The sequence below is a fragment of the Dipodomys spectabilis genome, unplaced genomic scaffold (genome assembly GCF_019054845.1).
Source record: "Dipodomys spectabilis isolate Male_0828 unplaced genomic scaffold, ASM1905484v1 ptg000019l, whole genome shotgun sequence".
NCBI lineage: Eukaryota > Metazoa > Chordata > Mammalia > Rodentia > Heteromyidae > Dipodomys > Dipodomys spectabilis.
This window is the reverse complement of record NW_024870696.1, coordinates 9,633,492-9,661,183: the sequence shown is the minus strand read 5'-3', so window position 1 is coordinate 9,661,183 and position 27,692 is coordinate 9,633,492. Positions and strand designations below refer to the sequence as shown.

The following is a 27,692-nucleotide window of genomic DNA, read 5'->3' as shown; positions in this document are numbered from 1 at the left end:
TCAACTTGAAGTAACTTAAAGTTGGATGAGCACTTCTTCACAATTTATTCAAGCTTCTTCTTGGTAACGAAAACTAGATGATTTCAAAGGACACTTACTAGCTTTCTATGTACTTGAAACTAATGATTTTCAGTGAGGTGAAATGGAATCAGTGGCAGAGGTAGAAAGATATCTGACAGAATTGTGTTGAGAAAACACCATCTATTTTTGCTTCTGGAGGCGAGTTTTAAAATAGCAATGGTATTATGGTAACTTGAGCTTCTAAGCATATATAATTTTATCTTTCTTTTTTTTGCTAGGGATCAAAGCCAAGGTTTTGCACATTCTAAACATATATTAAAAAGACATTCTACCAGTGAGCTCCATCCACCTCCAGTATAAAATACAAATTTTATTGGTAGTGGAAGAAAAAAGAAAGAGAGTATGGAGATTTTTATTTCTCTATTCATTTGCTAATAATGGAATTTAGCATTAAGAAACCATTAGGAAGAAACAAATAAATATTGCCCATGACTTAATAGTGGATATAATTTTGCCAAATGTAAATACAGAAAATAGGACGTCTAATCAATGGAAAGTATTATAACATCAAAGGTATAAGAGCAAACAACTGTTTCTATATGCTGTAAGAAAATGCTAACCACACTAGAATACCTATCTTTGTTACCTTTTTTTTTTTTGCTATGGGTGGAAAAGGGAAAAAACTGATGTCTTTCTGTTCTATAAAGTTGTGCTTGGAAATATCGAGTGGGTAGAAACATGTCTGTTCTTCCTATATCCAGGCCATGGCCCATTGGAAGCTTTTTTGCTCATTAGCTAGAGTTGCAAGGAGCTAAAAAGCAGCCCTCTTATTTTCAGGAAGGATTAAAAACTATCCTGAGAAAAGTAAGCCTTTATTGTGTTGTAAAATTATGCTGAAAAAATATTTATTATTCTAGGCAACTAGATTTCTTTTTGTATATCATGCTGAAGGTAGTTTGTTGTAGTACTTGGTGATACAGTGGCCTGGTATAAAAAATAATTTTGTATCATTTAAATGGTTACTTTAGTATCTAGTTGGCAAAGGCAAGTAGTTCTAGTAGGTACTTTTTCTGCCTGATACAAGAACCCTAAACAGGCAGCTCTTCTTCATTGCTAGAACTGAGGAAACTCTTTATGGTAGAGGCTCCATTTATACTCAAGGTTATGAACAATGTTTTGGGTATAAGATCAGTGATGCTTTGACTTTGAATGGAGTGGCTGGATTGCCATCCAACATGAATAGGGCTTTGTTGTTCTGAGCCCTATGCCAGTAATTGTGTGTTGTGGGTGATGGTATTTTATAAAAGCATATGAAATAACATGTAATGCAAAGACTTAGACCACATAGAGTTTGTCTAATACAGGCACAGATATACTAAGCAAATGCTTTCAGATTCATTCTTAGTAGTGGAAATCATCTCTTATTTGTAAATAGGAGATTTTTTTTTAATTTTATTTTATTTTATTTGTGAACATACTGTACAGAGGGGTTACAATTACATGGGCAGGATAATGCGTGCATTTCTTACCAAGCATTGCAGCCTCCTCCTTTGGTGTATCCTTCACATCCCTTCCCAGCCTCCCCCTCCACCCCAATCCCAATCCTTCTCCTTCCCTCCCCTTCCCCCACCCCACACCGACGTTGTAAAGCTTGTTTTGGACATGACAACTTGTACTTCTCATTGTTGCAACAGGTCCACCTGTATCCTTAAACAACTGGTTTTTCCCCATCTCTTCCACAAGTTATACTGACATCAAATATAGTGAAAGCAGGGGTTATACTGTGGAGGAGGGACATACAAAGCAACAAAGAGATAATCTTATAAATGCGTTAGAAACACATGCATGAAAAAAAAACATTAAAATACATATCTAAGGGTTCATTTTCCTGACATCACATTATCTGACCTTTTCCGCTTGACTCATGCATATACTAGATATTGCAAATAAGGGAAACCATGGGACCTATGTTTCTTTGGGCCTGGCTTACTTCACTTAATATAATTTTTTCCAAGTTTTTCCATTTAAATAGGAGATTTTTGTTTTTCCTTTGTAAGCTGCTCAACAGTAGAAGTGCTATTAAATCTTTTACTTCAATGTACTTCATGTCATTAGTTTTTTGTTTTCACTTTGCCTTACTACTACAGATATTTACTAAAACATTTGTATGAGTCTGCTATTCCATTTAGAAGTTTGCACTGGCATTAGGGATTTGTAGTGATTAAAAGGGTTAAAAAAAGTTCTTAGGTTTCTTAAAAGAATATTTTTTTGGCTGGGGGAGTTGTGGGACTTGAACTCAGGACCTGGGCCTGTCCCTGAGCTCTTTTGTGCAAGGCACTTTGAGCCACAGTATCACTTTTGGTTTTCTGGGTTAATTGGAGATAAGCATCTCATGGACTTCCCTACCTGGGCTGGCTTTGAACTGAAATCCTCCCATCTCAGCCTCCTGAGTAGCTAGTATTACAGTCTTGAGCCACCAGCAACAAGTTTTTAAAAATAATTTTTATTACAAAGTTTTATTGACTTTAAATAGTACAGCCGCTTGAAGCCTTTGAAAAACAAATGGAATAAAATGGAACTGTAATAGGATCCCAAATACATTCATTTGAATACTCTGGATAGTTTTATTAGCAATGAGTTTTCACCAATAGGAAGGATATTGTTTGTAGTAATTGGCCCTTCTTTTTTCCTGTGACTATTTAGAGAAGGTAAGTTTTGTGAACTCTGTGGGAGGTATTTTATTTTTCAGCTACCCTGATGTTTGACATGCCAATTATATCTGACTGTCCTTGCAGTGCTATTTTGGTTTAATGCCTTTGAGGGTGTAAAATGTTTGAAGAATATCCTGGCAGATTATTATAGGATGCAGGATTGGATTTGCCTCTATGCTATTTTTACAAAATTCCAGAAGAGTCTTGACTCTCTTAGATGCATTATTTTTGGGGTAGGAATAGAAGATAGAATAAAAACTTGCTTGATTTAGGTGGAGACAAATAACCAGGTGATGTAAATGAAAAAAGTGATCCCAGAGAGCCTTTTGTTCATGATTTGGATCATTTCTCTAAGGGATCTCACCTGATGTTCAATTCACTTATCATTTGCACTATCATCTGCTTTGGCATAATAAAGCTTGAGATGTGGATTTAGGTTTAATTTTACGGCACACCCAAGGTTGAGCTCTATGTTTCTTTGGTAAGTACCCTCTTGTCTTCTTCCTCTTCCTCCTGGTCCTCTTTTTCTCCTCTTACTCCTTTCCAACTTTGGTAAATGACAGACTGATAGATCCATATCCTTAATTCCTATGTCTTTTCTGGGTACCAGCAACTTTCTCTTAGATATCACAGATCTGGATGGTCCACCTTCTTAAAACTACACTTATTTTTTCTCCCTCCTCTACAAACACTTGATCCTAGGTCTCTTAATCAAGGTTTTGCTGTTCAGCCTGGACATTTTCCTGGATTCTTCCCTCCTTCTCATACTTCACACACAATTAACCTATCCATTTAATTATCAATTTAAGATGTCTTCTAATTCTGTTTCTCTTGCCTCTGCCCTATCTTAGTTCAGATCTCTGTCAGCAGCCTCCCTGGCATTCTCTTACCACAGTCTGGCTCTTCTCCAGGAAACAAGAGAGTAAACTGAGATATACCTATCGGGGCTGAGGTTTTAGCTTAGTGTTTGAGATTGTATTCAGCATGTGGGAGGCTAGAGGTTCGAGGAGAAAAATACAATAATAAAATTGAATAAAAAAAAAAGCACTCTTGAACAAGCTAGTCTCAATTTAGAAATATTTCAGTGATTTCATCTTAGCCCTAGATTAAATTTTAAGTATGTGAAACATACAATATGCTTTATATCATTATATTTTTAAAAAGAAAAAGTAGACAAATTTAACAGAATTGGGAAGATAAAGCAATTCACAAACAAAGCAGAAAAGTAAGATGAAAGCATTTCAGAGAGCTGAATAAGATATGAAAGCCAGAAATGGCAGTAGAATACAGAATGGCCTTATTGGTTATAGCTCTGTGATTGCCTTATTTGGGATGTTTTGTTTTGTTTCATTGTTTTGTTTCATTTTGTTTTTGTTTAGCAGTGCACTGTATGTGATTGGCTATGATTGGCTAATACTTTGTTACAAGACTATACTCACATTAGGTTGCAGTTTGTTTACATATTAAGTTCAGTTGACTTTCTACATAGGGAACTAGCTTTAAGATTACCTTAATAGTATGCAAGTAATTGTATTATATTGCTTGCTATATGCATAAATATGGCATATATAATAAATATTATCTATAGTTTAATATATGTCAATAACACTTTTCAATCTGTACTCTTCCTTGTTCTGTTCTAAATGCTATATTTCTCATTTTCTCTTTGGTAATTTTATGTGTAGTTGACTACTTTCATGGGAAAAAACATCCAGTTAATTCCCCTCCTTATTTCATGATAAATTCCCATCACCACTCCATATAAAACTCTTCATTTGTTCTTGTTATATTTCCTGCATTTTAATTTTCCATTCTGACATTTTTTGGTGGATATATAGAACTGCATTTGTGAGTCTAGAGTCCTTGAAGTTAATTGCATTTTGGTAAAGTATGTAGTATTTCTGTGTGCATTTGGTTTATATAAGTACTCTGAACTATATATCTTTCTCTTCTCTCTTTTCTCCTTCCTTTCTTCCTTCCTTCCTTCCTTCCTTTCTTCCTTCTTTCCTTTTTTCCCCCTGGCTTTGGAGAAACTTTTCATGAAAAATCTCTATCTAGTTTCTTACTGCTATATAGTATTCCAATAGCATGAATTTAGCTTGCCTGGATTGTGTGGCAGCAGGAGGCACTATTCACCTTTTACTGAATGTGCTTTACATCTATGGGTGCATTCTCTGGATTTCATTTAAACATTCATACAGTAATCGTTATCTATATACTCTTACTTCTACAGCCAGCACAGAGACTAGTAAATATTTCTAGAAAGAATATACTGTATGTGAGAAGTTCCCTAATGTGTATATTCAGGAGATTGGTCATATGATAAAAGTTCATTAATTTGTCTCGGTACTGTCAAATTAATTTTCAGAATGTTGTCCCAGACTATGTTCCTTACATACCAGCACATTCCTATGATCCAATGTCAACTAGTCTAATGAGTAAAAGTTGTCACTTATTGTTTTAGTATGATGCATTGATCTGATGACTAATACCTTTGAGAAAACCTTTGAGCATTTTTAGCCATTGTAATTGACTCTTCTATGAATTGCTCCATCATTTCCTTTTACATTATTCATAGGATTACTTGTTTTTTTTCTTGTTATTCACCAGGGCTCCTAGTATATCCTAGATTACCAAAGATTATACAAACCCTCCTTCTAGCCATCTTCCTAATGTTAGAGGTTGGGAATCTTTATAAACAACATTTCTCGGGTCTTTTTACTAGCAGATGTGTTTGGATTTGAGGATTTTGTGCCAGGTTTGGAAGACCTTCATCAGACCTAAGACTAACTTACTGTTTCAACTTGCAAGCATAACCAAGAAAGTCTTAACTTTTCATGGGAAGTGTTACAAGAGGGTTTAGGATCCCAACGTTAACTTTGCAGAGGTCAAGGGTTGGGTTTGATGTACCCAGGAAGCTGGTGTGGCAAATAGCAGGACAGCACGATTTTGGAACTGGCGTCAGAGTTAGCATCCCACAGCTAGGCTTTTTTTTAAAAAAAAAAAAAACAACTTAATTTTGGTGTCAAGGTCATGTACTGAGGGGTTACAATTAACACAGGTAAAAATGTGAATACATTTCTTGTTGAACATTGTTACCCACTCCATTATACAGTTGATTCCTACATATTGTTTTGTGAGTATCACTGTTGCATTGGTTCACACTTTGTCCTTTGTCTCACCATTTTGTTGTTCCTCTTCCCTTCCCTAATTCAGATAAATGCATACACAATATAAAGAGCACATGGAGGCACAGTGTGATTATAGAACCTGGCACTTCTTTATCTTCTCTTTTAGAATCTTTGTCAAGTTATAATTTTCTCTTTTTCTCTCCCCTTCCCTTTTAATTTTGTGCATATTAATTGTATAAAATAATAGATTTCACTCTGACATTTGTTTTAGAGTACTCTTCAGTGCGTGATATAATGTAGACATATAGTTTTATTTTTCTCTTTATAGAAAGTTTTTTTCAATAGTATCTTGCAAATAGTCTTTTACGTGGTGAATTTTTGTACAATTTTTACATGATTCCTACATGTAGATTATTTATTTCTAGGTTTCTGTGCTTTTCTTCCTGGTCTTTTTCTAGTTTTATTTACTACCGTATGACATGGTTCTCATGCTTTAAATTACTACTCCCTAAGACGTGTTCTTATTTTTCAAAGTTCACTTATTCTCTTAGTATATGTCTTATATGAAATCTTCCATGGAAATGTAGAAACATTTTATGAACTGCTTTGAACAAACTCTTCATGGCATTTGGTTGGATTTTTAGGATGGTGGTCACATTAGTAGTATACTATCCAAGACTATGGAGGATTTCTTCATTTATTCAGATCATCTTCCATGTTCTTTTACTAGACTTCTGCCTTTGGTGTACAGTGGTTTTGTGTTTTCCATGTTGAGCTAATTTCTGGGTATTATTTTGTTTTATTACTACCTATAATGTTATTTTACATTTTTATTATTTCTAGTTGATTATTATTGGGGTCAAGAAATATTTTTCTGTTTTAGAGCTATATTAAATGATTTCGTTTTTGACTGTTTTTAAAACCTAAAATTTATTCAGTCATGTGTATGGTACGTAAGTTTCAAGACAACCATTTTAACTTTTATATTACAGCAATTAACACATAATTATAAAACAAAGAATGCTGTGCACTGTATAGATTCTTTGGGAGTTGTGGCTTTTGGCCATTGTATATGATAGTTGTTGGTCTGTTTTTTTTTTGTAGTTGTTTTATGCTGTTTGGGGGAGCTACAACTCTAAAATCCAGAATCATTATTAATATTAATTTAGTAGCTTATTGATGATGAATTTCTAGTGATGAACTCTGATGAATGAAAATATGAATTTCTGATGATTAAAATATTTCAGAAATATCATTTAATCCTAAAAGCAGCTATCCCTACATGTCTATTACTTATGTGTATTTTTCCCGTTTGCCTCATCTTTCATAGCCAATCCTGAGCTTCTAGCCTGCTAAGTAAGCACACTGTCACTGAACTACTCTCCCTTAACCTTGCCCTAAAAAATGACAACAACAATAACAAAAATCAAACAAAACAACACCTCCCTCCCTCCAAAAAAGAACCTTCTTGTGAGGCCTTGTAAAAATATGACTATGGTTTTGTTCCAACTAATGTCCAACCTGGGGATCTGTGTCCATGTTTGTTGATAAGTACAAATTCATACTTCTACCACATGCCTCTTGTGGATACCGCATACAAATTTTATAGTCTAAAAATATTGATGCAAGCCTGGCATCCCAGTATTTGAGGAGGTGGAGAAAGGAGGATTGTGAGTTCTAAGAAAGCCTGGCCTACATAGCAAAACCCCGACTCAACAACAACAAAAATTATGTCCATATGGGAATAGTTCCAACCTTTATTTATCCTTCCTCCAATTGTAACCTATTCTCTTATGCATTGTTTTACTTTTGATGTATAATAATACCATCTGGTGCACTCTTTTATCTGGATTCTTAAGACAGAAATGTGGAAGTTTTGCAAGCTATCCAAGATTCCTCACTCCTTTCTTTATCTAATCAATCACAAATTTTTCAGTGGCTGCCTATTAACTATGAACAAATTTGAAATCTGAGGTTTCTATGCAAGGTAGAAAGTTGTATGTGCTCAAGATGGATAATCTGGTTTTTTAGCAATATGCATTCTTGCACTCAACCTAAGGGAGACTGTCCTCATAAAATGCCAAATCTTGGAATGAGAAGTCTGGAGGGGAGAGTTTTCAGAGGATAGGAGGACAGAGGATGAAGGTCACTGTTAGCCTAGGAATACCTGAATTTGTTGACCACTAATGTTTCTTCCAACTAACAGAGTCTGTGAAGTAAAATGGCAGCTATGGTCTTTCCATTACAGTCCTAGCTACTTGGGGGGAGGCTGACAAAGTTGGATTATTTGAGCCCAGGCCTTTTTTTTACTTTCCCTTGCAATATCCTCAGTCAAGTAACTTATGCACATCAATTGTGTGTCTCAGTTTACTGCAGAGCGTACTCCATTTCTTCAGAACACTTTTGAAGACATTTTAGGTACTGACAGCTGAGGACTCCAACAGGATGGAATCCAACTGCAAGAGAAAACTACATCCCACCTGGTGCACATAGGCTGTGTGCGCTGATTACTTCCAGGAAACATGGTTTCCTCCTCCTTCACCTCAGATCCTTTCTGGATCCCGAGTCGCGTACTGCACAGGTGTGAACATGGGGTTCACTGATCTCTCTGTGTCTCTCTGTGTCTCTCTGTCTCTCTCTTTTATGGGAATATTTTTTAAATTGTGAAAATACCATACAGAGGGGTTACAATTACACAAGCAAGGTAATGTGTACATTTCTTTTTTTAAAAAATTTTTATTGTGAAAATACCATACAGAGGGGTCCAATTACATGGGCAGGGTAAAGTGTACATTTCTTATCAAGCATTGTTGCCTCTTCCTTTGTTTCCCCTTACCATCCCTTCCCATTTCCCCCCACCCATCCCCAAAGTTGTAAAGTTCATTTTTCGACATAAGGACTTGTACATCTCATTGTTGCAATGGGTCCACCGGTATCCCTATTTAAAAGGTTTGTTTTTGCCATTCCCCTCCACAAATTATACCAACATCAAGTACAATGAAAGCAGGGGTTATACTTTGGGGGAGGGACATACAAAGCAACAAAGAAATCATCTTATAAATATGTTAGAAACAATCACAAGAAAGAAAAAACATTTGAATACTTATCTTGGGGTTCATTTTGCCTAACATCAACTTACCTGACCTTTTCTTCTTGTCTCAAACTTATACTAGTTATTGCAAATAAGGGAAACCATGGGACCTATGTTTCTTTGGGCCTGGCTTACTTCACTTAATATAATTTTTTCCAAATCTTTCTATTTTCTACAAATGGGGCAATATCATTCTTTCTGATGGAGGCATAGAATTCCACTGTGTATATATACCACATTTTCTTGGTCCATTCATCTACTGAGGGGCATCTGAATTGGTTCCATATCTTAGCTATGGTAAATAATGCTGCAATAAACATAGTTGTGGTGGTAGCTTTAGTATGGTCTTGTTTGTGATCATTTGGGTAAATGCCCAAAAGTGAGATTGCTGGGTCATAGGGGAGCTGTATGTGGAGTCTTTTGAGGAACCTGCATACTACTTTCCAAAGTGGTTGAACAAGTTTACATTCCCATCAACAATGAAGTAGGGTTCCCTTCTGTCCCCATCCCCTCCAGCATCTGTTGTTATTAGAGTTCTTGATTATAGCCATTCTAACTGGGATGAGGTGGTATCTCAATGTTGTTTTGATTTGTATTTCTTTTATGGCTAGAGAGGTTGAGCATTTCTTTATATGTCAATTGGCCATCCTTCTTTCCTCTTCAGAGAAGTTTCTCTTTAAGTCTTTAGCTCACTTATTTATTGGGCAGTTGTTTCTTTGAGGATTTGTTGTTGGGGGATTTAATTTTTTGAGTTCCAGGTATATTTTAGATATGAAACCCTTGTCTGTTGTATGGCTAGTAAATATCTTCTCCCAATCCGTGGGCTTTCTATTGATCTTGCTAGCTATGTCCTTTGCCATGCAAAAGTTCTGCAACTTCATGCAATCCCATTTGTCCAATCTTTCTTCGATTTGTTGTGTTTCTGGGTCTCTATTAAGAAAATTTCGGCCTGGACCTAATGAGTACATTTCTTATCAGGCATTGTTGCCTCCTTCTTTGTTTACCCCCTATCATCCCTTCCCATCTTCTCCCCTCCCCCCATACCAAAGTTGTAAAATTCATTTTTGGACATTACATCTCATTGTTGCAATGGGTCCACCTGTATCCCTATTTAAACAATGATGGATCATCTGGCTACTGGATTTCTTATTTTTCTTTCTTGTGACAATAATGTGTGTGTGTGTGTGTGTGTGTGTGTGTGTGTGTACACACATTTTTTTTTTTCTTACAATAGAACTTCAAACAGCATTTGGCTCTGAAACTATCCATGGTAGTTTCTATTTAATCCTCCTTATCTATGTTTGTTTCCTAATTTAGCCAGCAAAAGCCATCCATATGTAAAATATATAATACATAACATCTATATTCACTATAAACTTAAGCAATTACTGTCATTGTTTATGGAATTTATTGTCAAGAATTTAATTTTATTACATTATTTCACTTGATAGGTGATATAGGATTTCAAAGGATGTTTATTAGACTTAGCTGAACTATAAAATGAGAAAAAAATTTCACATGATGAGAAATGTTTAAGTTATGATTTTGTATAAGTGTAGTGGCTTTGAAGACAGAGAAACATTGAAGGCTTCAAAATATAGCACTTTGTCTTCAATCATTGATAAGAACACAAAAAGAAAACATAACAATGATATTTCTAGACTTTATAAGCTTAAAAGAGATAATTAAAGAGGTAGATATGATTTAAGGATATAGGTATAATGTAATATTAGCACTTGGAAGAGAGTCAGGAAGTCATGAATTAAAGGTCATCATGGGTAACACTTATCCCTCTGGGCTCTGATGGCTCAGGCTTGTAATCCTAGCAACTCAGGAGGCTGAGATTTTAGTATTGAAATCCAAATTCCTCCTGGGCAAGATGGTGATATCATGGCTGGAAGTGCTAGAGCACTAGCCTTGAGCAAAAAAAGCTCAGAAACAAAGCCTAGGGCCCTGAGTTCTAAACCCACATCCTACAAAAAAACAAAAAAGCAAACAAGTAAACAAAAAAAAGTAAAAAATTATCTTAAATTTAAAAAATGACCAAAAGAAAAACATCAGAATATTAAAAGTGAATAAAGCCATGCACCAGGGGCTCATGTCTGTAGTCCTAGCTATGGAGGGGGCTGAAAGCTGATGATCATAGTTCAAAGTTAGCTCAGACAACCACCTCTAATCACCACCTCCAGTCAACCACCATAAAGCCTAAAGCAGCTCAAGTAGCAGAATGCCAGCCTCCAGTGAAAAAGCTAAGGGACAGTGACCTGGTCCTGAATTCTTGCCCCAGTATGGGCACACATATATACATAAAAGTGAATGCTAGGGACTAGGAAGGTGGCTCCGTGGTAGAGTGCTTGTCTTGAATGCATGAGGCCCTGCATTTGATTCCTCAGCACTACATAAGCAGAAAAAAACAGAAGTGGCACTGTAGCTCAAGTGGTAGAGCACTAGCCTTGAGCTGACGAGCTGAAGGACAGTGCCCAGGCCCAGAGTTCAGACCCCACAATCTCAAAAAAAAAAAGTGGGGGGGAATGCTAGCACCATGATCTAATCCCAGTTCTCAGGAAAAGAGGTGGGATAGTTGTGAATTTGAGGTCATACTATATACTAGACTACATAACAAAACTGTCCCCCAAAGAAAAGTGAGTATTAGTACAAAATTCACACTGAAACTGAATAGTAATACAAAATATATACCCTTCCCCCACACCCCATGTATAAACTTGTTCTAATATTTGGGCCTTGATGTCTTTATGGTGAATTTAGGGGCTTGATATAAATGATTTTTAATCTTTTAGCTTTAAAATTTTGAGTTCAAAAATATTTTCATATAGTTCAGTCATGAATTGCTTGCCTAGAATACATGAACTCCTTCAAACTTAAAGAAACAAAAAGTAGTGGAATGTCACTGAGTAATTTGATTCTAATAATGATGGAAAGTAATTTGTCTTTGGGATCAATAAAAACAGAAAAGTTATATGAGACCGGGTGTAGTGTTACACACCTGTGACACTATTACTGTAGACATGAGGCTGAGAAGAATCAGAGTTTCAGTCCAACCTGGGCTGGAGAGACTACCTAGAGAGACGTCTGGGTAGCAAAAAAAAGAAAAAAGAAAAAAAAAAACAGAAAAATTTATGCATCATGACAGCTAGTAGAAAAACCAAACAACCATCAAACCAGTTAATGTTCTCTTATTGTCTCCAGGAGAACTTGCAAATAGTGAAAGAGCCAGAGACTCCCCGGATCTATGTCATCACCAGTAATGCCCATCTCTTCTACAAGTTATGCTCTTGTGTGGCTTCCTGTGTCATTACTAGCCAACAACAGACAGAATATTCTCATAATTGTCTCTTCCAGTGGGACTAGGACATTCCTCTGATTTATGGTAGATACCCAAGGACTTCATTGTTTCTCCCTCTCTCTATATATCTTATTACTTCCTTATCCCCCAATTGCACTAAAGATGTTTAATTAAGGAAGTGTGATCTACACAGTGCTTTTAAAATGTTCCTTCTTGGGCTATGGCCATTGTAAGTAGGTTGTTAAGTCTCTGCAGGGTGCAGACCACATGGTCTGTTTCTTTTATGCATTAGTGCAGAATATTGGCCAGAAGCTTTGCCCAGAGTTGCTGGCTGACTCAGAAGTGGAAGGTCTCTAGAATAAAAATGAGACAAACTGAGTAGATGTCCAGTTTGCTATTTGCCACTTCCCAATGTTATGACCCCAGACATCTTCTGGAATTTTCCCATTGCTCAGTCATTTATTTTTGTTCTGCAGGGATTTCGTGTGTGGCTCAATGGTAGAGTATATGCTTGGCATTCCTGAGGCCCTTGGCTTAATGCTCTGAACCAAAACAAACTAAAAAACAAAACCCACAAAAATCCTTGATCTCTACACTTCACAAAGATGGTGATAATGGTAGAAATGCCTTTCTTGTTGTATAAAGTTGTTGTTGTAGCACATTTCCATATTCCCCAACACTTAAGGAAGTTGAAGTGTAAGGACTATGTAGAGCATGACATCAAAACCAGAAACCAGCCTGAACAACATATGAAATGCTGTGGGCAAAACATTTTTTCTATTTTTTTAGACTGTCACTGGTCACAGGCCCAGTAAGGTTCTAGTGTAAGTGTTAACAATTATTACACAGGAAGATTGCTTCATTTGTTGTGATGATAAATAGTTCTCTTTACTTTCTCCCTAACTTCGATTCCCATCTTTATCTAACCTGTTGATTTACTTAGTTGGCTATACTGGGTTGAACTAAGACACTCATGTGTGCTCAGTTTATTTGCTTGTTAAACTGGGGCCCTACCACTTGAATCACACCACCAGCCTTGTGTTTTGCTGGTTTTGTTCTGGAAGTGTTCTGGAAGTGCCCAGGCTATCTTTGAATTGTGACCCTCTAGGTCTCAGCCTCCTGAGTAGCTAGGATTATAGCTATGAGCCACTGTTACCTTGCTTTGCTTTGGTTATTATTTTTATTATTTTTTGGTCAGTCCTGGGGCTTGAACTCTGGGCCTGGGTGCTGTCCCTCAACTCTTCAGCTCAAGGCTAGTGCTCTACCACTTGAGCCAAAGCACCACTTCGGGCTTTTTCTGCTTATGTGGTGCTGAGGAATCGAACCCAGGGCCTCATGTATGCAAGGCAAGCACTCTATCCCTGAGCCACCTTCCCAGCCCCTGCCTTGGTTATTTTTGAGATATTATCTTGCTTTTTGCTCAGGTTAGACTGAACTGTTATCCTCCTATTTATGTAGATTTTCCTATTAGCTAGAGTGACAAGCAAGTGATATTGCATCCAGCTTTTTCTGTTGAGTCCGGGTCTTTCACACTTTTTGCTTGAGTTGGCCTTGGAACCTTGATCTTTTTAATCTCAGACTCCCAAGTAGTTAGGGTTATAAGAGGGAGCCAGTGAACTTGGCTCAATAAATCTTTTCTTCTTATTTTTTTTTCTTTTAGTAGTACTGGGTATTGAACCCAAATTTTGTGTATCCAGATCAGAGATTGGCAATGTTCCAAGGAGGAGGTCTTCAAAATAGAAGAGGTCTCTGTTTGACCCTTGGGTACCAAGTTTGTGATGTTGTTATAACAAAGAATTAGAGGCCCCATCAGGTAGAGATCAAGAAAGGTTATTGGTAATACAAAGTGAAGATAAGAGTGCAGCGCCTAGACATGGGAAGGGTACAATGAGTGTTTTAACCCCCTAAGTATTTATGATGAAATGAAAAATAGGTTGGAGTTTCTCGGAAATTCACCTTGAGTGTTTCTCCATCTTTTTCTTTAAAATAATCTAGCACATTTTGTCTTTTTTTATGGGGGGGGTCCGGTTGTGGGGCCTGAACTTGTGGGGCCTTGACACTGTCCCTCAGCTCTTCAGCTCAAGGCTAGCGTTCTACCACTTGAGCCACAGTGCCACTTCCGGCTTTTTTCTTTTTGCTTATGTGGTGCTGAGGAATCAAACCCAGGGCCTCAGGCATGCAAGACAAGTGCTCTACCACTGAGCCACCTTCCTAGCCCCCATTTTGTCATTTTTTTTCAAGCACTTTTAACAATTGGTCCCTGAGACCTTATGATTAGCATGTTAAACATGGGTCACTGATGTCACACTTCTATAAAGACATGTGGCTATCCTGAGACAAATAATTTTTAGCAGATGTTAAGAAGTTAATTTTTGAGACTATGAGTCTCTTTTTTAGATTTTTTTTTTTCTTTGCTAAGTCCAGAACATGCTCGTCAGCTGGGCATACCGGCAAGGTCAGAGGGAGGGGGCTGTTCTGTTTTCTTTTTTACTAAATGTTGCAGCTTATGAGAGATTGCAAGGCTTAGAACAAAGGTAGTATTTCTACGCTTTTAATCAAGCTATTCAGTATTATAGTATTTGCTTTCAATTCCTGGCTGCTTTTTCCCAGGCCTCCTTTTTCCTGACTTATCCTGCCTCTTTGTACATATTAAACACACATGCTTTCATCCTATCCTCTTCCACCTCCTCTTGTCCTCATTATAATTATAAAATAATTATTATTACTTTATATATACTTACATATATAGAGAGAGAGATATACTTTCATAGTATTACTTTTTTTTCCTGCTAGGCTTGTCTAGAACTCACTGTATAGACAAAACTGGCCTCAAGTTCAAGAAGCTTTCACCTCAGCTTTTCAAGGGCTGGCATTACATCTTGTAAATAGCAAGATTTAAGATATTTTTCTATAAAAACTTAAACATACACATATGAAGTGCAGTAAAGCCCTCCAGTCTGACATTTTGGATCATCCTTTATCAGTGTCATTGCAGACTTCTTCTCTTGTCATTTTCTCTAACTAAGAGGATGATACATAGGATGCAGCATTTACATTGTATTGGATATTATATGATTTAAGGTTTTGAAGAGAATGTGCAGAGGTTATATGCAAATAAAGTGCCATTTGTTTAAAGGACTGAGTTTGGACTTGGAATTTGGTATACATGGCCTATGGCAGGGATCCAGGAGCCAGCCCTCCATACATACTGAAAGACAACTGTGCCATAAGGCTCTTATTTGAATGCAAATAGAATTAGTGGCTTAATATAGTCTGATAACTAGGTCCTTTTCAGAACTGGGATAACCAAAACTGGAAGTGAGGTGCAATCTAATACATGATTTATGCTTTATTCTCTCTACATTTTCCTCAGGCATTAAGGTCATTATTATGCAGGATAGGCACTGCTGTTTATTTTATTTATTTATTTATTTTGATGGTTGTGGAGCCTGAACTCTGGGCCTGGGCGCTGTCCCTCAGCTCTTCAGCTCAAGGCTAGCATTCTGCCACTTGAGCTACAGCGCCACTTCTGTTCTGCCTTGTTCTGCTTCTGTGGTGCTGAGGAACCGAACCCAGGGCCTCATGCATCTGAGGCAAGCACTCTACCTCTGAGCCAACTTCCCAGACCCTGCTGTTTATTTTATAATCCCCACATCAGAAGGCTCACCCTGTCTGATTCTTTCATTTTCTCTGAAGCTGGGAATAATCTTTGGGGTTGAGGATCACAGCTTGCTTCTCCCTTTGCAAGATTTTCAATTGGCCCTTTTCTTTAATGGGTTTCTAAGTGAGCCAGTTATTTTATTAGATATTAGGAAATGGTGATTTTCTAATTGGATTTTTTCCAGAATTTTTGTTGGCATTTTTCTGTACCGAAACATTTCTTTATCCACATTATAGTATTTGAAAATACTACTCATACTGGGAAGTCTGAATGAATGGTTCCTTATTTTCCAATAATTCTCTATTGTTAATGCTGATTGGGGCTTTGCTTTCTCTAGTGATAATGGTTTTACTTTTCTTTATTCTTTTTGATATATTTAATGTTATTTTTTCAATATCATGATTTTAATGAATATAAAAAGTTTACCTGTTATGTCTACAAAGCTATCTTTTTGTAAACTGTATTGTTACACACTTTATTTTCTTCCATTTTTTTACTATTACGGATCCACTTATTATTGTTCCAGAATAAAGCCTTCATGCACATTTTTCTCATTCACTCTTAATCATTCTATGAAATACCACTCTTCAATTATATCTTGAATGTTTCCCCAAGTTGAATTCCTGAGCCAAGGGGATGAAGTTTTAAAAAAAGACCATCGACATATATTGCAAAAATTTTCCCCTAAAACATTCTCTATCCCTACTATGGTTTCTACTTCTGGCTTTAAGGGATCTTAAATTTACACTGAGGGATACCAGACCTGGGGGGAGGTCGGGTAGAGACAGGAAGGCTTTGGGTATGTGATGTTCTTTGAATCATTATTTTCTTTTCCAGTCTTCCTAAAAGGATTCTGTACCTGCCCCAAGTATTCAATCCTGTTAAGACATCACTTTTGTATGCATTGTTAGTTGAAGTGGTCAAAAAAGCCTGCCAGCTTTCAAGGTAAGGAAAGTTTCTCCATTGGTGGAATTATAGAAGAGAATATGGAATAAAATCAGACAATCAGCCACAAGATGAGTCAGGAAGGAGGGACCTGTTTGGTAGAGAAAAAGAAAAATCCAGAAAGGAAATGGGAGAGAAAATTGTAGAAAGGAGAGTCATGAGGATGAGAGGAAAGTGTTTCAAGGAGTAAAGCGAGAAATGTTTCACTCTTATTAAGAACTTGAAAGCAAGAGAAAGACAGAAATGTTGGTTGCACTGTATGGTTCAAATAATGCCCACACAGGTTCGGGTGTTCTGGCTAGGTCTCCAGGCTTAACTGGAGGAGGTAAGACAGGGGCTGTGACTCTTTGCAGCTATCATCTCCCTGCCTTTCTGCCTCTCCCTTTTCTGTCTATCATTAGGTGGTAGCCTTACCACCTGCTCCCTTCACTGTAAAGTATGGCTTCAGCATGGCACCAGTATCACAGGAATTGAGAACCATGGACTAAATCCTCTGAACCCATGAGTTTCATCAGTTCTTAAAGGGAAGAATTTTCTCAGTATTTCCCACAATAATCAAAGTTGACATGCCTCTATACCTATTTATTGTAGCACTGTTCATCGTAGTCAAGTCCTGGAGCCAACTTATGTCCCCATGGAGAAAGGTGAATGGATAACGAAATGTGGTGTATATATTCTTAATGGAGTTTCGCTTAACTATTTCAAAGGATGAAATCCTGTTACTTGATGGAATGTGCATGGGCATTATCATGTTAGGTGAGAGAAGCTAGTTTCATAAAGATAAATATCACCAAAGACAGATGTCATGTGTAAAAGGCGTCATCCTGTGAGTTAAGAAGGGATGGGGAAAGAGAAAGTTTGAAGAGAGGGACAGGAAAGGACAATGAGGGGTGAACATGATCAAAGAATATTACATGCATGAATAGAAGCATCCTACGCGACGCCCCTTACTATGCACAATTTAATATATACAAATAAAGAAGGAAAAATTTGTTTTTCTGTTATGTGTCACAGCCATACAGGCAATCTTAGCTACTAACAATTGTGGTTGCAAGATGTGGATGGAAGTCATCTTAGAATGGACCAGGCCAGGAGTGAGGGGGTGAAGGCAGTGAGTATCAATAAATCTAGTATTGATATAAGGGAAGACAAAAAAAATGAGGCAGGAGTTTTGTACGTTTAGGATTATTTTATTTTATCATTATTTGATTTATTTCAGCATTTATGTATTTGTTTAGGTTCTGGGGATTAAGCCCTAATACTCACATAGGTTAGCTACCCATGTACTAATAAGCCATCCTCAGCCTCTTATTTTTTTGGGGGGGAGAGGGGGAAGAGTCAGTCCTGGGGCTTGACCTCTGGGCCTGGGCGCTGTCCCTGAGCTCTTCAGCTCAAGGCTGATGCTGTACCACTTGAGCCACAACGCTACTTCCGGTTTTCTTGGGGTTAATTGGAGGTAAGAATCTCAAGGCCTTTCCTGCTCCAGCTGGCTTTGAATTGCCATCCTCAGATCTCAGCCTCTTGATTAGCTAGGATTACAGGCGTGAATCACCAGCACCCAGCTCTCTTTTTAGTTTTTATTTTTGGTGATACTGGGTTTGAACTTAAACGTACTAGGCTGTTACTCTTCCACTTGAGGCATGCCCCTAATCTGTTTCATTTATTTATTTATTTTCTAGATAGGTTCTTCCTTTCTGCCTAGAGCCTACCTTTCATCTAGATTTTGCCATCTATCCTTCCCACATAGCTGGAAACAGAGGCAAGTAGCATCATTGTTGCCTTCATTGTTGAGATAGCATTTCCATCTCTTTTGCCCTGGTTGGCCTTGAAGCTGTGTTGATCACCCTCATTTTTGCCTCCTGAATATCTAGGATTGTAGGTATGAGTCACAGGATATGATGTAGACATTTCTTTCATAAAGCAAGTTTATGTGATACTGAGAATGTTAAAAAATGAGAGGTATTTGTGGTTTAGCAGTTAGTTAAATAATTGAGGTTCTGAGCAAAATTGTGAGGAATTCTATCTAGAATACAAGAGAAGGGCTTGCTTTTGTTTGTTTGGGGAAGTATTTCCCGTTTCTGAAAAAGGAAGGTCATGGGTGCAAGTGTCTTCACATACTTGCAGCAAAATATGTGCAATTCTTACTTTTTACTCAACAAATTTTGTTTGTTTATCTTAAGACAGTGGCTTTCTATCTGTTCTTAAACTTTCTCTATAACCCACCATGGTCTCAAACTCATAGTTTTATTAGTTCAATGTCTGAAGTGTTGGGATTACAGATACACTGTAATTACAGAAATGGAAAATCATTGTCTTCTTAATAAATTCATTGAGAACAACATTTCATCATTGGAAAGAGTCATTTTTTTTTAAAGTTCTTTCAATTGTTATTATTTATTATTATCAAGGAGCAATATAAAGAGGGTTCATTTCTTAAGTCAAGTTTTTTTTTTTTAAATTTAATTTTATTTTATTTGAGAACATACTGTACAGAGGGGTTACAATTACATGGGCAGGATAATGCATACATTTCTTACCAAGCATTGCAGCCTCCTCCTTTGTTTACCCTTCACCTCCTTCCCAGCCTCCCCCCTCCCCCCCCCACCCAATCATACCCTCCCTCCCCCCCGCCCCCACCGACATTGTAAAGCTGGTTTTGACATGACATTTTGTACTTCTCATTGTTGCAACAGGTCCACCTGAATCCTTAAACGACTTGTTTGTCCCCGTCTCCTCCACATGTTATACTGACATCAAATGTAGTGAAAGCGGGGGTTACACTGTGGGGGAGGGACATACAAAGCAACAAAGAAATAATCTTATAAATGCATTAGAAACACATGCATGAAAGAAACAGAAACATTAAAATACATATTTGAGGTTTCGTTTTCCTAACATCACATTCTCTGACTTTTTCCGCTTGACTCATACCTATACTAGATATTGCAAATAAGGGAAACCATGGGACCTATGTTTCTTTGGGCCTGGCTTACTTCACTTAATATAATTTTTTCCAAGCCGGAAAGAGTCATTTTTGCAGAGAGGAACATGTGTAAAATTTTAGTAGAGAGAGAGTATATACTTCAGTATGAAGACTGAGCAGTGCTGTATTTATAAAAATATTTTTATTATCGTTAAGTAGTTTTACAAAGGAGTTGCTATTCAGCACAGCAGTTTATGAATGTAGTTCATAGTATTGCATTTAATTGAGGACTTATTATGAAAACAAGAAATGTGTGTCTTTACCATGTTAAGTAGATCAAATCTGTAGGCAAGTAAGGTGGATGATTTGATGGACAAAAGCTGTGACTTTGCAAGGCAGCATGATGGAGAGAAAGAGGAAGAAGGAACTAAAGATTCTCAGGATTTTATTATAGTAGAATGTGGAATTTAAGCTGCAAAGGAAAGAAGTGAAGGCACACTGGGAGTGATGGATTGTGGGGTAGTGGTGGTGACTGGTTTGAAGCCAACAGTGCTAAAGATGCTTGATTCAAGGTAAATGATGGATGCAGCCTTAGTGCATGAGCTTAAGGAACAGAAATTAGTGGTCAGGGATGAGGTATTTTATCTAGGCATTTGTGCATAAACTGACCAATGGATGATTTAAAAAGTGGCCATCTCGTTTTTGCTAGATATTCCTTGAACAAAAATTGAAATGGAGGTTACATCCTACGAGGAGGTGGCAGGCCACAGGTTTACCTTACTCAAGGACTAAGCTCTGGGAAGACAATGAAGGCGGATGAAAGGGGAAAATAAAGTGACAGGAAGTGCTAATTTGGAAGGACACTTGGGATTTCTTCTCAGTGGAAGTGACAGTTGAGCTGAGGTCTGAATAAAACAAAGGAATGTATGAGTCACTGAGTATCTAGGGAAGAGTGTGCTGATGCAAAAGCCAGAGAGAAAAATGAGCAGAGAATGTCCCAGGAAGTGGGGAAGGCTAATGAGGGAAAGCAGAGGGAGGGATGAAAGAGGTGAAAGGTGGGAGGGGCAGGAAGAGAAGTTTGTTTTTGGCTAAAGGGTGGTAAGAAGCCACGGGAGGTGACAGAGTTCCTGCTGCTCATCAACTTGAAGGTGTGAATGAGAATGAGTCATACCTGAAGGGCTAGAGAAAATGCTGGTTGGTGGCAAAGAGTCAAGGTTTCGGATAAAATCTTTATCTGTGCACTGGTGTTTTCTTTACACGGATGTCAAAATCACTGATGATGATAGAACTGCAAGTGCAGAGGGGGACAATAAGTCAGGAATTGACAAGTGTTGTGTTCTGTGAACGGTAGGGCTAGGGAAGGAATAGAAATAGTGAATGGCAAGAGGGAAAAGGGAGATGTAGTAGGCTATCTAGATATGAGTTTTCAAAGGAGCAAATGGTTCTGAAGGAGGATAAGCCATCTCTAAGTATTTGTGTGCATCAAGAAAGTTACCTATCATTATCTTTCCTGCGAATAGGTGGTATTTGAAATAGGTGGGAGAGGGCTTCAAGAGAAAGATTTTCAAGGGGCAACTGACTTACTGTTCATACGAAGCAGCTAAGTTCTCCTTAGAAAGGGGTTAGGTAGGGCTGGAGGCATAGCTCAATGGTAGAGTGCCTGACTAATAAATGCAAGGCCCTGAGTTCAAACCTATTACTGAAAAAAAGGTTTCAGGAGGGCTCTCAATGAGGAGCCTATAGTTTCTCAGGGGCTATGGCTGCAGACATTTTTTTGCCTGTTGCAGCTTCTAATGGGGTGGTTTTACTACGTGTCTAGTGGTAGTGACCAAAGCTGCTGGGACTAACACAGAACAACCACCTCAACCATATAGAATTACGTGCTTCAGGACAGTAGAGTCATGGTAGGGAAATCCTGGATGAAAGACTTATGGATATTTTCTTATCATCAAACTCTACTTCCAGTAAGTTTTACTCTCAGCTCTTCCAAATTGTTTCATAATCCTTTCATGCTTGTTGTGCATATGTACTTTTGGTTTGTTGAATTCACACATTTACAAGATCCCATTTTCCTCATTTTTCATTGCACAGCATCTCCATTGTAGGAATAATAATATGTTAATTTTTGATGCTACCAGTCCTTTCATATCATCTGCACAACGGATATAATACTATGATCATTGATACTTGAGAATTGAGGGATGTAGTTTCCTAGTTCTCATGAGGCATAAACAAACTTGAATCTCCAAACTCCAGAACCTAAGGCAGTGTTTGTGATTAGTTCTGTTTTATAGACAGAAATAGGAAGAGGCCTGAAAATAGCGTTCTTACTGTCTTGCACATTTATGTTTGAGATTCAGAGCCTAGAATGTAATTGTGGGAGGATGCTTGCCTAGCGAGGTAAAAGGCCCTGGTTTAGACTCCCAGAGTAGCAAAGCAAGTAACAACAGCAAAAAAAAAAGTATTTCTTATATTGAAATTGTAAGTCAGAATCTAGTTTTGTATTGCTCCAAGCTAAGATTGCCTGTTACGGTTTTCTTTGTGCAGGTTCTGGGATTTGCTCGTTTAGCTTTTTCCTTTCATACTTGACTCTACTACTTCAGCTACACCTCCATTTCTAGCTTTTTGCTGGTTATTTAGAGATAAGACTCGTGTGGATTAGTCCATCCTGGACAGCACCAAAAAAAAAAAAATCTCAGCCTCCTGAATAGCTAGGATTATGGGCATGAGCCACCTGTGTTTGGTTCGACTGTTAGGTTTTAAGAGATGCTTTAAAGCAAAACCTAACCATGAAATAATGTGCAACAACAACTTGATGTTGCCCTCAAAGACAAGAAGCAGAACTTGATGATATAGCTTGATAGGCTATTGGTAGATGGTGTATTCTAGGTGTTACTCCATTCTTTGAGTAGACTGTAACATTAGCACAATATGCCAGCAGTGGAAAAGGAATAAACAGAAACAAGGAGGTACAATGAAAGACTTTTATTTTGAGAGAAAGAGGCTTCTCATTAGAAGTAAGTACATTCATGAAGGTTGATGTGGACCTTCACAGAAGCTATTGGAGTTTTACTGTTCTCTAGGATGGATATTGGGTTTGCAAGGCGGTGTTAAATGAAGGCCCTCACTTTCGTGGCACCTCCCCAAATCATTGTAAAACTTGCAGTCATGGCCCAGGCACACTTTGAGGAAGGTGAGGCTAGTCTCCTGGGCATTTGACCCCCTTTGCTTTCCTTGGTTTAGGGTTGCCAGGAAGGAGATGGTGATCCTTAGACCCTCAAAGCACTCTGTGATTTGGGCAGTTAGCTCCATAAGGAGGAGAGGGCCATTATCAGGATGGTTGGTCCAGGGTGCAGGTCATTTGGGGTTTTATTAGTCATTCTCCTCAAAGGGGAATGGAATCTGGTAGCCTTAGATGTTTCCTTGCTCCAAATCATGTCTCCCTGTCTGCCTGCACTAACCATATTTTGCTTCCATTTTGTGAGATTTCATTTCCAGTTCCTACCACCAGAATTAAGGTCTGGCTAGTTGACCTAGAACTTGCCAATTAAGAAGAGAGATGAGTGATGAGAAAAAAAAGTGACTTTATTAAAGACATAAATCTCATTAATCTTCAGCAAATTAATGCTTCGTGCTATTGATGACATACTGTTTACCACTGAACCAATGAAATGAGTGGGCGATGCACAGGTCACTGGATGCTGTGGACTGTAAACACAGAGGATTTTGAAGTTAATATCTTAACTATTCAGGCAATCTCCTTATTTATGCCAGCAAAGAAGAGGGGATGTTAGAGGATTAAAGAAGGGCAGAAGGGTACCAGGAAGCCAAAGAGAGAAAGACAATTTCCTTGTTACGTTTTGACCATGACCTGAATGAATCTATCTTACAGAATCATAGTGATTCATTCATCCAGATATTACCCAAATATTTATCCATGATTTTTTTCTCTGTGTAGCCAGGTTTGCAAGATCTATGATGGCTATCTCAGAACGTTTATGATTTAAGCAAGGAAAGTAGATACTAAAAAGCAACAACAACAAGATTTTAAGCAGGGCCCTGGTGTCTCATGCCTGTAAACTTAGTTATGTAGGAGGCTTGAGGTTTGAAGTTAGCCTGTGTGGAAAAGACTGTAGTAAGACTTCATCTCTAAAATGATCAGCCAGAGAGCTGGAGACATGATTCATGTGGTAGTCTGCCAGCTGAGCAAGCTGAACAGGATCGAGGCCCTAAGTTCAAACTCTGATACTGCCAAGAAAGTAAAATCAAGCCCTACTAATTGTATAAAACAGTTAATTTCATGAAGGAACTTTTAAAGGTTGCAAGAAGGTATGAGAGTAGTTAACAAACTTTTCAGGATAAGTAAATTTTGACTTAAAAAATAATAAATCTACTCATTAGAGGTACAAGGAGCAAGAGGGCAGGAACTAAGAACACATATATCCCTGAAAGGGACATCAGAAGTTTTCTGTTTCTTCTGGTATTGTTTTTGGATGTAAAGCAAGCTATATACACTTCTGAGTTAAAGAGAGCTGTTGGTGTCAAATGTAGATCAGGGACTGATCTATGGCTGTCAGTTTTGGCTTTCATTAAAATCCATTGGTGACCAATAAAATAACTGACATCCAAGTTTCCAGCAATTCTCTTCTCTCCAGGTGGTCCTAGGACACCAATCAGATTGAAAATCTTGTACCGGAGGACTCATGTCCTTTTGGGTTCTTAGTGTCTTCTCATGGAACACCTCACCTCCCATCTTCTCGTGTCTTTAGAGAAATAATTAAAACATAAACCCCTAATGTTATATTTCTGAGAGGCATCTGAAAACATTTTGAGTTCTTCTTCATCTGGGCGTACCCTTTTATGCTGACTCTTTTCCCTTTTTAATGGATTGGTGTCTTTGCCTTATCTCCTTATTCCTTGTTCTTGTCTATTGTTCACCCTGAGCTATTAAATGCCAATCATTGCCATTTCTAGGCTGAAATGGTGGTCTGCTTCCTTGGAGAACATGGAAAACAAACAAACAAACAAGACTCAATTAAATCTAAAAGAGTAGGACTTCCCTTTTTTACTGATGAAGGAAGAACTGTCAGTAAGACAAACCACTGTCTTCTGAGGGAGGAGACATTTTGTGGTAAGGGAGAGCACCCCTCCACTGCCCTTGCCCACAGCCCCGGACTGCAGTTTTCCTTTGAGAGCTTCCTTTCTAAGAGTCAGTAGCCTTGGAAACTGTGTTGCTCACTGGCAGTGTTTACCCTTCTGTCTCAGGAGAGTTCTGAGCCAGGTGACTCCTAATGACTGTGTTTCATCCACAGGGCGAACTCTGTTGGAGAAGCTGTTTAGCCAGCAGGAGAACGGGCCTCCCGAAGAAGCAGAGAAATTTTGCTCGCGGATCATCGCCATGGGTCTTCTACTTCCTTTTAGTGACTGCTTCAGGGAACCATGTAATCAGAACGCTGGGTCAAGTTCAGCTCCCTTTGATGTAAGTAGGTGAACCTGCCATTTGTGTGTGTGTGTGTGTGCGTGTGTGTGTGTGTGTGTGTGTGTGTGTGTGAAGGGGATTATGGTTGAAAAAAACAGCTGTAGTGTGTGTCCACCCAGTCACCTTATAATTTAAAAACAAAAGTGATGTAAGCTTTTCTCCCTTGGGACATTCGATAGCTCAGCTTTGTCTGTTTCTACAGTTTCCTTTAGACTAGGGTATTAGGTATATTTGCCAAACCTCCTTTTCCTAACAGATGGTCCACTCCATACTTTTAAAGCCTGCTCTAATCAGGTATGCTCTTAAAATTATCATTTTATTTTTCTTTCTTTTTTATCATTTTATTTTTTCCCCCTTTTTTCCATGCTGGGGAATTGAACCTATAAACCCATAGGTAAGTTCTTTCCCACTGAGCCATGGCTTTAAAGTGATTGTAAGTTCAATGCTTATGACTTTGCTGGTCAAAGGCATTCCTTGAGAAGCAGCTGCAAAGGGCAAAATACTATTCCCAAAGGGCACAGGTTTCCACAGGCACTTGAATGCTATTTCAGGGCAATTTCTTTCTGTTCCATGAACAAGAAAACAGCTTTGTCTGCCTCCTTCCCTTCACCAAGACACCACAATTCTGGAATGGCAATTCAAAAAGCATGTTCATAATTGAAAATGAATTCTGGATTATCATTTTCAAGACAGAGTATTGCTAATCTTTCTCAGGTATGTGGAATGAGTGTGACATGGGTTCTCCTGAGCAGGTATTTAAAATTCCTTAAGTGTGAGAATTCTCTTGACTGTCCTAGGTTGATTGAAGGTCTGATTGGTACAATTGTGTAGAGACTAGGATTTGAAAGCAACCTATTTGAAAGCAATAGGTTCCCATCTGGATGCAGTAATTACAATTGTTCCCGTTGTTGCTGTCTGTACATCTTCTTTGCCTTGTTCAACATTATATGTTGTGGTTCAGTGAGTGCAATAATGAAGGATTTTAAAAGAGAGAAAAAATAGAGGTTGAGGTCAAAATATGGTAGAAAATGGTCATGTCTATCTGCAACTGTCTTTTCTTCCTCCTCTTCATTATCCATTACAAGTTGGGATCTTCAAATGAAGTATTTTGAGATTTTTTTGACTCTTTCCAATTGAAAGAAGAATTTCCATGTTATTTTGTAATTATGTAAAGCTTTCTTCTTAAGATTTTTTAAATTTAATTATTTTTCTTTATGCAATTTCTAAAGTGATGTAGCAGCTAATCACAGGTACAGAGGATTCTTCTTTCTTTTGAAGACAACTGGGTAATTTTACATTTTCCCCCCAGCTTTTTGAAGAGACAATCTGTTGTCTATGGTATGCTGTGTTGTAGAGCTGTGTTTTGAAAGATATATCACTTTGGCAAGTTCAGTTATAATGAATGCAGTACAAAGGAAAACATTTGCTATGGGTAGTATTTTCTGTTTGATTAAAAGCTCATAAATTAACTTTATTTTTCTCCTGAATGTTCAGAAGTACACAGTCTTGCCACTTGATAGATGTGAAATTGGAATAAAGAGGGTAGGATAGACTACAGCTTTCTTCTTTTACAATGTATGTATGTACAAATGTATGTATGTATGTGTGTGCATATACAGCCTGTGTGCTGTACCTCAGACCTGATCTCTCTCCTTTAAAAATCAAATCATTCTTTATTTGTATTATAGAGATAGGTGAATATGATAAAAAGAGTGAAAAGTAAGCATGCGCGCACACATACACACATATAGGCACACACAATATCTTAATATTGTATGCATTAATATCCTAAAATGAGAGATTTGTTTTCCCCAAGTGGAACTCATTGCATTTTCTCCTATGTTCCTTGGTTCTCTGTTCACCAAACTGATGTAAATCAAGAAGAAATGAAAGAAACCTTACTCTCCTAAGAAGCCTTTTTCCATGCTCTTAACTGGGATTTTAATAACAAAATCAGATATTTACTGGATACACAGTTAAGGATTTTCTTCCAAATCTAGAGGAAGTAAAAGAGCAGAAGTCTGTGAAGAGTTGGGTACCACCTAGGTGTGGAAAGGAATGTACTTGTCCCTAAAGAGAAGTTTCTTATAATTAGTCTCTCTGCTGGTTTCCAGAAAAGAGCTATTAAGAGCATTTCTAACCAACAATTCTCCTGAGGTCAAAAGCCCTTCAAGATCTCTGTGTTATAATAAGCTCACAATGGACGCTCTTCCCACCTCTTTGATTTTGTAACTTTATTTTCTATGCCCTTCATCCCTCTCCATTCACACATTTCATTGAAGAAAAGATTATTTTTTTTCTTTTGCTAATGCAGGAGTTTGCACTTAGTACCTACCTGTGCTTGCTCAGCTTGCTTGTTTGGGTGGTGCTCTATCACAATGACTTTTGCCTTGATATTTTTTCCTGTTTATTTTGGAGATGGAGTC

The 27,692-nt window shown here is 37.8% G+C and overlaps 1 protein-coding gene across 2 annotated transcripts in view; it reads left to right on the top strand.

Annotated features, from left to right (window-relative positions):
* Positions 1-27,692, top strand: part of Fmn2 (formin 2) — a 180,398-nt gene that overhangs the window by 8,708 nt on the left and 143,998 nt on the right. For both annotated transcript variants that reach the window (XM_042674478.1, XM_042674477.1), the window contains exon 2: positions 25,100-25,266. In XM_042674478.1, coding sequence (XP_042530412.1) covers positions 25,100-25,266 — 167 coding nt within the window. The remainder of the gene's footprint in view (positions 1-25,099; positions 25,267-27,692) is intronic.